General features: G+C 38.7%; 1 protein-coding gene across 2 annotated transcripts in view; it reads left to right on the plus strand.

Moving 5' to 3' along the window:
- SLC9A7 (solute carrier family 9 member A7) overlaps positions 1 to 12848 on the plus strand; it is a 117303-nt gene that overhangs the window by 95122 nt on the left and 9333 nt on the right. The window contains exons 13-16 of one of the 2 annotated variants that reach the window (XM_075852567.1): positions 1793 to 1852; positions 5084 to 5147; positions 7378 to 7460; positions 11162 to 11267. In XM_075852567.1, coding sequence (XP_075708682.1) covers positions 1793 to 1852; positions 5084 to 5147; positions 7378 to 7460; positions 11162 to 11267 — 313 coding nt within the window. The remainder of the gene's footprint in view (positions 1 to 1792; positions 1853 to 5083; positions 5148 to 7377; positions 7461 to 11161; positions 11268 to 12848) is intronic. The other variant, XM_075852568.1, reaches the window with a different exon arrangement.

The following is a 12848-nucleotide window of genomic DNA, read 5'->3' on the forward strand; positions in this document are numbered from 1 at the left end:
AACTTATTTTTTTTTTTTCTTCAGTGTGCGTTCGTGTGCTGTCTGTGGTTTTCACGCACCCATTGACTTCAATGGGCGACTAGGTGCGTAAAAACGCATCAATATAGGACATGCAGTGGGTTTCAAGCAATGGACAATCGCTGCATGAAAACTATTGCATGTGTGAATAGCCCCATTGAAATCAATGGGGCCATGTGCTTTGCGTTGTTTCAACGCACAGCACACGGACGAGATTCACGCTCGTGTGAATGATCCCGAAGTCTCATGTGGTCTCCCAAGCTAAACAATTATTTTAAAGGGGTTTTCCAAGCTTAAAAAAATGAAATAAATACATAAAAGTGCCTCTATATGTGTGTGAGGTATAGTGGCATCACCTGGTAACCATTCAAAGTAATTATTTTTCATTTAATTATATTACCCAGCTATGTAAAGTACCTCTATTATGATGCTGCCAGTGCTTTCTGTGGACGGGATTGCCATGTAAAGGACTACAGTTTCTTTTATTAAAGGGCTTTTCCAGACCCAAAAAATGTATGGCCTATCTTCAGGATAGGCCATTAATTTGTGATCGGTCAGGGTACCAGCGCTGCGGCACCTTCACAACAGCTGATCGGTGGGGGTGCCGGTTGTTGGCCCCTGACCGATCACATATTGATGGCTTATCACAGACATTGCAGAATAGTAGAGCTGTCTCTCTGTGGCAGACCATGAGTAATTACATCAATACCATACACCTTGTAATAGAGGGGCATACAGGCAGCTGTAAATGGAGGCAATGTATCATCTTAGCCTAATACTCAGTCAATGTTGATAGACTTTGATTTCATCAGTATTAGGCTTAATGACCTTTTACATGGGCCAATTATTGGGCAAACGAGCGTTCATATGAATATAATTGCGCCCTGTGATGGGTACAAATGAGCACCAATCAATTAGCTCCCTCGTTGATCAGCGCTCGTTTACACATATCGGGCCGTGTAATAGGACGCTTATATCAGGTGTCAGAGGCACACATTAGCCGCTGTCAGATCAGCACACTAACAGAGTTGGCTGACAACAGTGTTCTTTATTTAGCTCCTATGTACACTGGATACATAGAGCAACATTTTTAATAAAAGCATATTGCAAAAGTGATTTGTATGCAAAATACATTTCAGTTAAAGAAAAAGGAACCAAAGGTGTCCATAGCCTTTATGCTTTACCCCTTTGATATAGTTGTTTATAATTTTAACAAAAAGCATCAGAAAACCAATTTACATTGAATTCATATAATTTTATTTAGAAAACTGAATACAGTACAATTTATGTTCTATGAATATATGAAAAAACACAGTTTAATTTATTCTGGAAAATCTAAAGCTATATTTGTATTCTACCCATATCCTTTATTGATCTGGATACACCATAAATACAATCACCCTTATTTAATGAAAAAATATATATTGATATGTTCTTATTGTTATAATTACATTAATTTATTCTCATCCAGTAATTCCAAATGTTTGTTAATCTGGTATCCTAAGGGACAATATATATAAGGGATTATATTATAAACAATATAATGGGGCTGTAAATACCAATTTTAATACTCGTTATATTTTTTGGCCTATGTGACATTTACAACCCTCCTTCACCTTATTTTAGCTCGAAACGTACCCTCCCTATATGTAATTACCATTTGAAAAGGTTTGCAGGATTTTCTCTTCTGTCAGTTCATTTAGTGAAGTAGCTCAATACTTCCACTCGCCCATTCCACAACCTTCATTTTCATTTCATTCTTGTGCTGTACCAGAGTTGGTGACCATACCCCATCGTTGGAGGATGTGAACATTAGTCGTTGGCAGTATTTCAGGTGATTGGTTTCTGCCATCTTAACACTCCGCTTCTTGGGGTACTACGCTTGAGAACTTTTCACTTTTTTCTTGCCTCTGTAGTCCTATTAAGCACACAATTTGTCTTCGCATTTCTGTGCATTTGTCACTGTCCTTGTCACCTGTAACTTTATAATTTATTATGTTGTGTGGTCACTGGGAGATAGTCTCAATACTCTTTGCATGACAGGTTCTTTTAGATCATTGACCATTGCATTGTCAGCAACATAAATTAAATTGCTACACAACATTTTATAGATCAATAAAAAAAGTTCATGTCAAAAGCAGGAAGCTTGTCGGTTATCATAGGCATGCACACTTTAGGCCCCATTCACATTACATATATTTCCCACGTTTGACGTATACGTTGGGAAAAGCATCCGACCTATGCATTAAACTGGCATATGTTAACAAGTTAACAAAAACTGATCCCACAGGATGGAATAGTTTTGTTTTCTAGGCTAGTTCACGCTAAATGTAGGGCCAAAGCGTGATGTGAACTAGGCCTCACCGGAAGGGCTGAGCGTCAAAGTGTGTTGAAAAATGCATTAAATGAGAAAATAGTGCATTATTAGTATAATTAGTCATTCTTACGCCTTTAAATAGATTGATATGAGACCCAGTACAAGTAGGTACTCAAACCTAGGGCCTCAATGACTATATGAACGGTAAGGCTAGCAATGTGTTAACTCGTGCTTTTTTTTACATGGGGAAACCATGGCCAAACCACAGTAGCCACTAGTCTTAAAATGGTCTTACTAATAATGATTTTCTCAGATGATAACTTGTCACAATATATATATGTTTAGCTCCTGTATTTCAACATCGCCAGTTTTGCTTGTTGATGGTGTCTGCCCTAAGTGACCTAAATTAAACTTAGAAGCCAGAACTGTTCATTTATATTAAAGCAAGTGAAAAGTAAGTAAATGCACTTAGTAGAGAACTTGGCTATTTCGACATTGGCTGAGCTCCAATGATATGCCCTTCAGATCACATAAACTTCTCTTCGATAGGCCAACAATGGAGGCTCTGTAGTGAGATCAAGGCTCTCTTGTTTTCATGGTGTATTAGCCATTGATTTCAAATGAATGTAAAGGCCCTTTCAAATGGACTGTCATTCCACAGCTGCTATCTGAGTAGAATGGACAAATTCTATTCATCCGCTAATCATAAAAATAAAATTACCACCTTCTGGCGGGATCTTAATTGGAAATTGTAAGACAAACCTGCTTCTTCTGAGATCACATTTTTTTTTTTAATAGAAAAACCTATCTGACACAATCCTTACAACATTTACTTCACCGAACATATTTCCCTACACCTGATGTAAATTGCTTTGATCTTGTGCTTCTCCCTTATTGGGACACATGTCTAAACTTGATAAGAGGAAAGTGAAGCAGCACAAGTCCCGGTATATGGGATGATGTCACGTCATCCAACATTGGATAAACCCCAGCCGATCGACTACAATATTTCCACCAGTGTTCAGATAACAGCACACCTCCAGTAATGTCCAATAAGTGGTATTTATTTGTCAAACATTAGCAAAAAAAGCAACGTTTCGACCCATTATACATATAGGGTCTTTCTCAAGCCTAACCTTGTCTAAATGAACCCTCAATGTGTAAGTAAATCATCACGTGACTTGCAATCACCAATAGTGTCAAAAGTTTAACCATAATTAACCCACAGGTGTGTGTATGTGATACATATCAATTGAACAAATCCATAAGTTTTATATTTTTTTTTGTATGAATATATAAAGTTCAAAATACATTCCAAACATGTCCATGTCCCGATCCATCCTGAACATTGGGGGGTGGGGACGGCTCATCACATCAGGACGCCCTTTCGGCGTCTAATAAACACCACTGCGTATGTCCGTGCAAAGAAATATAACTGCCACACATCAATCCACCGAGGTGAAGATGTGGGCATTGAGATCGTTCATTCCCTCCCATGTAATGAGGTATTTTTACTTTGTTACGATCACTACCAGGGTTATAGACACTGTAACCTGGCAAACAGTTATTGCGTCGTATATCACTTGACCAACATGTACCAATACGTACGTAAGGAGATCCGGGTCGCTTAGCAACCAGTTATACACACACTAGATGTGGCCAAATGTCACATAATGCTTTTAAGAAACTGCTTCCTATCAGAGATTCGGACCAGAAGGGGAAAACCAGATCACATGTCACTCCTCCCATTGGTGAGAAGTGTGTTACCTGCACTCAAGGTGCTCGAACTACATGCCACCTATAACCGGTAGAAACCTAATCAGCACGTTCCCCAAAAGACCAACATTCCAAAGGAGCCCAATATTTGACGAATAAATACCAGTTTGGACCTTACTGGGGTTGTGTGCTGTTGTCCGAACACTGGTTGAAACTTGTCATTGGTGTGAGTTATTGGTGCGAAGTTACGGGCTCTCTGAGTTACATTTGTGTGCCATTTAATGTCCTAATTTTGCACTTGATGTGTATTTGTCCCTGAGAGGCAGAGTGGTGAACATGTCACTCTTTTGTGGCAAATTTCTGTCTTCTGTTCCTCACTGTACTGTAAATAAATAAGTAACCACAATCTTTGCTCAATTTAGCACAGGAAACTGCAAGTTTTCAAATCAAGATGAACCTTTCAACAAAACCCACCCGTCTGCTTTAAGCTGTTGCTTCAGCATTTTTGTCTCCTAAAGATCTCCACTTCTCATTCTTCTCTAGTCTTGTCTGTGTATTTATGCAATGTGAAAGGAGGAGGCTGCATAATCTGTTTCACTAATGGCTTCTCTGCCTGCACTCGTGTGCACTAATGAAATAATAGTTGCATCTGCACCAGTATAAAAATGGCTTCACATATGATAAACTTATTGTTCGTGTGCACACCAAAGGCACATGCATGGACTCGTGCACACAGAATCCCTAAGGGTCCTTGAGGCACCGTATTCCTCACTATAAGCAACGCTGTAATACAGCATGTGATGGAACATGCCACGGTTTCTTTTCTTAAAATTTTTGCAGAATCCGTGACACTTTGTGCTTCAGTAAAAAATAGTCTAGTGGTGCCAGAATATGGATCCCTGTGGTACAGCTGTGTGCAGGAGGCCTTACTATGCTATGGATCAGAGTGATAGCCGTTACATAAAACTATTTCTGTTGGTGAATCTCTAATACTTTAATATTCAATATTTTTATGCTTCAAATTTCTTTCAGGGTTGGTGTTGATCCAGATCAAGACCCGCCTCCAACTAATGATAGTTTTCAAGTATTACATGCAGTAAGTAAATCGCCATTTTTTTTTATTTTTTTACTGTCAAATGACTTACACAGAGATTTGCATCTAATGGAAAATGTATCTAGAATGTTAAATGTCCTAAGAGAAGTAACCGGTTAAAGCTGACATCCTAAACATGGTAAAGTACACCGCACAGTTCTCACATTTATTTTCCGCCACTTATGTAGTGCTAATGTATTCTACAGAACTGTACGCAGTATTCACAAACACCGGTCCTGTATCCATTGGGTCTCTAATCCACTGTAAATGAAAATTGTAAAAAATAAAAGTAACTTTTTGACTTAAACTAGTACCATGTGCATATTTAACAAATATAAATGACTGCACTCTCCGGTTGCCTACAAAATAATGATATTTCAAGAACTGATTCAATGATAGTTAGAACTATATCCATTCATCCTGCATGTAATACACAAAATTGGATAATAGTTCAGTCTGCAGGGTTGGTTTGAACTACCAACAAATTTTATTTTAATTTGTGCCAGAAAATTGGTGTAAATTATGCAGGAAATCCCATTAGCTCCTATCTGGTGTAGATTTCACTGTGTCGCGTAGCAAGATAGAGGCCTAACCCCCCCTCCAATCCCCATTTCCACCTTTAGACCATTAATTAAATAAAAACGAAGACAGGTGCGAAACGCGCATTGGGGTGCTGGTCAGTGTGAAGGCAGTTAATATGGCATATGGTGGGTGAGGTTAACTTTTATACTATAAACCCAGACTGGGATTTGCTTCTGTCTAGCTGCAATGATGGATTTTGGTATTCTGTATAGAGGTTATAATTGACAGTTGTCATAATTTTCTTGTTTCTAGATATTATGATATCACCACCATTTCTGTCCTGCCTTATTTAAACACACTCCTTTTTTTTGTGTGCAACTTTTTGCACAGTTTTTTGTTTTTTATTGGGTGTTTGTACAACTATTTGTGTAAAAGTAAAATATATTTTTTTGTTACATTGATTTATTGTATAGCATTTAGGGAAATCATATCGGTTTTCTGAATGGTATTGGTTACCATATGCAAGGATTATGATCTATTAGGTAGACCTTAATAAATCTTTATAGAATTCTTTGTTTCGATTCATTAATTAAATACGTAATGACGCGGCTAATACAACGTATTGATGGCGGGAAGCATCAGGATGCTGTTTGTGACGGAGCACTGATGACGTTGAGTGCTGCGTCACATTTAAGGATCTAATACTGCTTGAAGTCAGGACCTTTATATGAGTTGCGCTGGAATGCTTAAGGTACCTGGAGTAGAGAAGAGGAGCGTTGAGTATAATTTTTTTCATTTTATGTCTAATTTGGGGGTTGGGAACAGATGGTGCACGGTCGTAGTCACAGCCACTGTGAAGGTCGGCGACAGATTTATTAAGAGGTGTGCACTTCTTAATAAATCTATTGCATTTTATAAAACGCCAGTCTTCGTAAATCTACTGCATAATGTTGGTGTAATAGCAGCATATGTCTTTTTAGATTAATGTTGGTAAGCTGGGTTAGTAGGTATACATCATTGCTAGTCGTGTATTGACATCCCTTTCATAAACCACTTGTACCAGCTCAGTGGCTTTATGGCAAGGTTTGAACAGATCCAAACAAGATAACAGTGGTAAAGGTACATAATAGTCAGTCTTTATTTGTTTTCTGATTCACTTATTCACGTACTTTTTGGCCTCGTTGAAATAGTGTAAGCACACAGTCGCATCATAAATACTGTGTGTGTCCTTGTGTTAGTAACCCATTATTTTGTAGGTAATTAACTGTAGCATAAGCCCTCGAGTTTACATGACTACCAGGAAGAAACTTTTGCATTAAAAGATTTTCATTTTGCGCTTTTTTCATGGGTCAAAGAATCTTTGATGTGTCCTCTCCTCTGCCATTTCTATTAGCTCTCCAGTTATAACTCCAGTTAATGACTTTAAAGGACGGAGTATAATTGTATAAAAGAATTAACTTTAAAATAAATGACCTTTTACTCATTTTTAAGATATGAGGATAAATACAATACAAATGTAACCGCTACTTGACAACATATTTACATAAAAAAGGAAGGTGAAAATCATGCTCATGTAACAATATTTATGTGAAATCCTTTGATTATAGGTGAACATAGGGCTGTGAACTTTGTTTTTTACATTGGATTATGAATTACTTTTAGACATGCAGGTATTCAGAAATGCTCACATTATTTTTGGTCTTTTTTGTAGGACAGTGGAATGCCAAACGGAGTAAGTCGCACAAAACAAGAGAGTGCCTGGATATTTAGGCTTTGGTACAGCTTTGATCACAAGTATCCTCTTCATGTTAAATGATAGTGGTTCTATTGGTGTATTTACAGTATCAATTTATCAACTTCACCACACACCTTTCCAGTGTACAAAAAAATTCTCTATGTATTGTGTATATTTATAATGCGTGAGTGTATGTATGTGTATATATATATATATATATGTGTGTGTGTGTGTGTATATATATATATATATATATATATATATATATAGGTGTATGTGTATATATATATATATATAGGTGTGTGTGTGTGTGTATATATATATATGTATGTGTGTGTGTATATATATATGTATGTATATATATATATCACACACACACAATCCAAAGGCAGTGTGTGGAACAGACTAACCATCCATATAAGTAGAGAGAAAAAATAGGCAGCACTCCGTAGATATCAGTGGAAAAAAATAGGGGTGCTTTATTACCGTCAGTGCACTGTTTCAGCTCCTTTCACTAGAGCCTTTTTCAAGCCTTGAAAAAGGCTCCAGTGGATGGAGCTGAAACGTTGCACTGAGGGTAATAAAGTACCCCTATTTTTTTCACTGACATCTAGGGAGTGGTGCCTATATTTTTTCCATCCATCGTCTCCATCCATAAGCAAAAACACAGCACACCTCACAACACAGTGGATCCGGCCATGTGCAACTTACCCAAAAAAAGGATGAATCAATTCCTTGACTTGGAAAGATTATCAGAGATTTAGGACAAATAACAGCACCAGGCCTTCAAGATAGGTGAAGAGATGTTGGTTTAATCACCAAAAAGTGAGCGACGTTTCGGTTCACATCTGAAGATGGCTTGAGAGGTTTAGATGTGAACCGAAACGTCGCTCGCTTTTTGGTGATTGAACCAACATCTCTCCACCTATTTTGAAGGCCTGGTGCGGTTACTTGTCCTACATCTTATATATATATATATATATATATATATATATATATAATATACTATGTGTATCTATCTCTAATCTCGCTCGGAAATGGAAAATAGCAGTTGTGAAAAAATGCTGCAAAGTCCAAATTCTTAAAAAATAGGTGTTACGTTTTTTTCTTTTTTATCTATTATCAAAATACAAAGTGAATGAACTGAAGAGAAATCCATATTTGGTGTGACCACCCTTTCAAAACCGCATCAATCCTTCTAGCTAAACTTGCACAAAGTCATGGATATTGTAGGATTGTAGTCAAGTGTATGATTATCTTAATCAACTGTTTGGTATAATTGGTTAATCATTTTCATATGTAGGTTGAAACACAGTCGTTAACAGAAACAGCTGTGTAGGAGGCTTAAAACTGGGTGAGGGACAGCCAATCACTGATACAAAGGAGAGGTTGTAGAAGACTGTTTCCTGTCACAAGTCCACCATGGCAAGATAATGGTAGTTATACTGCATCAGCAAGGTCTCTCCCAGGCAAAGATTTCAAAGCACACTGGGGTTTCAGGATGTACTGTTGAAGCTCTTTTGAGGAAGCACAAAGAAACAGGTAATTTTGAGGACCGTAGACGCAGTGCTGCAGATCAAGGACACATCATGCTTCTCTTCAAAATCTGAAGATGTCCAGCAGTGCCATCAGCTCTGAACTGGCAGAGACCAGTGGGACCCAGGTACACCCATCTACTGTTCAGAGAATTCTGGTCGAAAGTGATCATCAAGAAAGTATTTCCTCCAAAAAGCTATATCTTTGACATGGAAACAAGGCCAAGCGACTCAACTATGCACAAAAACAATGGCAGCAGGTGCTCTGGGCTGATGAGTCAAAATATTCAATATTTGGCTGTAACAGAAGGTGGTTTGCAAAGGGCTGGGAAGCGGTACAATAATGAGTGTCTGCAGACAACAGTGAAGCATGGTGGAGGTTTCTTGCAAGTGGAGTTGGGGATTTGATCAGGATTAATGATGTCCCCAATGCTGAGAAATACAGGTAGATACTTATCCATCATGCACTACCATCAGGGAGGCATCTGATTGGCTCCAAATTTATTCTGCGCAGGACAACGACCCCAAACATGCATCCAATGTCTTTAATCCCTTCCCGACATCCGCCGTTTTATGGTATGGAGTAGTAAAACACACAAACTATAAATTTGGTATCGCCATAATCGTATTGACCCGCAGAGTAAAGTTAACGTGTCATTTTTACTGCAAGGTGAACACCGCAAAAACGCAAGCCCCCAAAAGATTGAGAAATCGTTGTTTTTTTTGTTTTCTATTGCACTTCACAAATAAATATTTTTTTTCCCCCAGTTTCACACTAAATAATATGGTATGACAAGTGGTGCCATGAAAATCTACAACTCATCCCTCAAAAAACAAGCTCTCAAATCGCTATATTGATGGAAAAATAAAAAAAGTTATGGCGTTTGGAAGGTGGGGAGGAAAAAAACAAAAGTGAATATCCAAAAAATGGCAACGGGGAGAAGGAGCTGAGAACTATCTTCAGCGTAAAGAAGAACAAGGAGCCCTGTGAGTGATATGGCCACCACAGAGCCCTGATCTTAGCGCCGTGTCTGTCTGGGATTACAGGACGAGACAGAAAGTATTTAGGAAGCCTACGTCCACAGAAGATCATTCTCTTAGATGTTTGAAACAACCTCCCTGCCGAGTTCCTTCAAAAACAGTTTGCAAGGGCACCTAGAAGAATTGATGCTGTTTTGAAGGCAGAGAGTGGTCACCCCAAATATTGATTTGATTTAGATTTCTCTCTTCTGTTCATTCACTGATTCCTCCAAACGTTTAATTTATAGATAACGTCTTCAAGGTGATAATGTATTGTGGTAAATCAGGGGTTGCTTTACCCATGAGCATAGTAACTAACCTATATGGCAGTAAAAAGCTTGTAAACGAATCACCGGTATTTTAAAGTATAGACCAGAGTTGTAGCTTGAAGCTCCAATGCAAAAACGATCCCAGTGCCCACTATCTTTTGCAATGTTGTGCAATAGTAACGGTATTTATTTGTATAGTAAGATTTCTTTAATCATAAGCCATCACATTACCACTGGACTGCCCATTTATAGTACTACTGTCTTCTGAAATGGCAGAGGCACTTTGGGCGCCTAAAGCAACAGGGGTCCAGGTGTGACTGCAACCTTTGCACTCTATATAACCACACTCCTGGTATATGTGGAACTTCGGTTCTACAGTGGGAAAACTAATCCTTATTGCAGGTTGCAAATCAGAAAATAAGTTTCATGGGGAAAACTGCAGTAGCAACTAAAGGGGAACTGCGCTCAGCAGTTCTGGAAAGGAAGCATGTTGGAGAATCTAGGAGAAGACCCAGATCTTCCATTGTGACATGTCTGAAGCGGAATCCCTGGCGATGTGGCTGGGGATTCCGCTCCAGGAGAAGTCCCTGCCTTCACAGTCCATCTATGGACAGTGAAGTGAGGGAATTCTCCTGGAGCCGTCCCCTACAGGAAAGTAGGGGGGGTGCCATCTATGGGGTGGTGACTATGTACAATGGTCTGGTAGGATACACTAATCTGACCTTTAAAAAGCAACCTGACAGAAAATAAGTCAAGTGTGAACAAAGCCTCCAAGAGATGGCCCACTTGTGAAGATCTGCTTGTTAATCATTATTTATGCTGTTAATAAACCTTCATTAAAAAAATAGCCCCTGACTTGTGGGTCTCCTTGTGTGTTTTCAGTTTTATCTTTTGCAGTCTCATTTCAAAATAAGATCCTTAATTTAGAAAAATTAGCTATCTAAAGCCAATGCTGACGCACAGTGGTCCCCCATTAACTTCGACGTTGCCCAGCTGGTGTGGTTTGGTGGCCAAGTGTTTCACAACCCCACAGGTCTATAATGTAAGTAAATCTACAGGTAACTTTTCTCCAGTCATAATAATTACACTGCATTCCAAATTATTATGCAAATGTTATTTTTCGCTGATTTTCCTAAATAGTCAATGCAAATGACAGTCAGTATAATCTTCAAGCCATCAACCGTTGGAGTATAATGCAAATTTTATTGAACAAATCTAATGATAACAGATTTTTTTTTAGAAGTAAAAAAACTCAAAATGCACTGTTTCAAATTATTATGCTCAACAGAGATCAAAACATTTTAAAGGTTGTAAAGAGAACTAAAATGGTAATTTTGTTGAATTTGCAGCATCAGGAGGTCATATTTACAGAAATCAAAAGCTCTTTCAATCAAAAAAAAAAAGGCCATGTTAACATAGGACCCCTTCTTTGATATCACCTTCACAATTTTTGCATCCATTGAATTTGTGAGTATTTGGACAGTTTCTGCTTGAATATCTTTGCAGGATGTCAGAATAACCTCCCAGAGCTTCTGTTTTGATGTGAACTGCCTCCCACCCTCATAGATATTTTGCTTGAGGATGCTCCAAAGGTTCTCAATAGGGTTGAGGTCAGGGGAACATGGGGGCCACACCATGAGTTTCTCTCCTTTTATGCCCATAGCAGCCAATGACACAGAGGTATTCTTTGCAGGATGAGATGGTGCATTGTCATGCATGAAGATAATTTTGCTACGGAAGGCACGGTTCTTCTTTTTGTACCACGGAAGAAAGTGGTCAGTCATAAACTCTACGTACTTTGCAGTGGTCATTTTCACACCGTCAGGGACCCTAAAGGGGCCTACCAGCTCTCTCCCCATGATTCCAGCCAAAAACATGACTCCGCCACCTCCTTGCTGACGTTGCAGCCTTGTTGGGACATGGTGGCCATTCACCAACCATCCACTACTCACTCCCTCCATCCATCTGGACCATCCAGGGTTGCACGGCACTCATCAGTAAACAACACGGTTTGAAAATTAGTCTTCATGTATTTCTGAGCCCACTGCAACCGTTTCTGCTTGTGAGCATTGTTTAGGGGTGGCCGAATAATAGCTTTATGCAGACTTGCAAACCTCTGGAGGATCCTACACCTTGAAGTTTGCGGGACTCCAGAGGCACCAGCGGCTTCAAATACCTGTTTGCTGCTTTGCAATGGCATTTTAGCAGCTGCTCTCCTAATCCTATTAATTTGTCTGCCAGAACCAGTCTGTGCTCTGAATCAGCCACAAATCTTTTCACAGTACGATGATCACGCCTAAGTTTTCTTGAAATATCCAATGTTTTTATACCTAGTGCAATACCTTGGACAATTTCACGCTTTTCGGCAGCAGAGAGATCTTTTTTCTTTCCCATATTGCTTTAAACCTGTGGCCTGCTTAATAATGTGGAACGTCCTTCTTAAAGGAACAGTGTCATCACAATTTTTTTTTTAATATGTTAAAGATGTTAGTGCTTTATTAAAAACGTTTGGATTAATTTGTGTGTTTGTGTGTTACTTTTTCTTATTTTTACACTTTTTCTTCCCTATGGGGGCTGCCATTTTTTTTTCCATTTCTGTATGTGTCGATTAACGACACATACA

This window comes from Rhinoderma darwinii, chromosome 2, assembly GCF_050947455.1.
Source record: "Rhinoderma darwinii isolate aRhiDar2 chromosome 2, aRhiDar2.hap1, whole genome shotgun sequence".
NCBI lineage: Eukaryota > Metazoa > Chordata > Amphibia > Anura > Rhinodermatidae > Rhinoderma > Rhinoderma darwinii.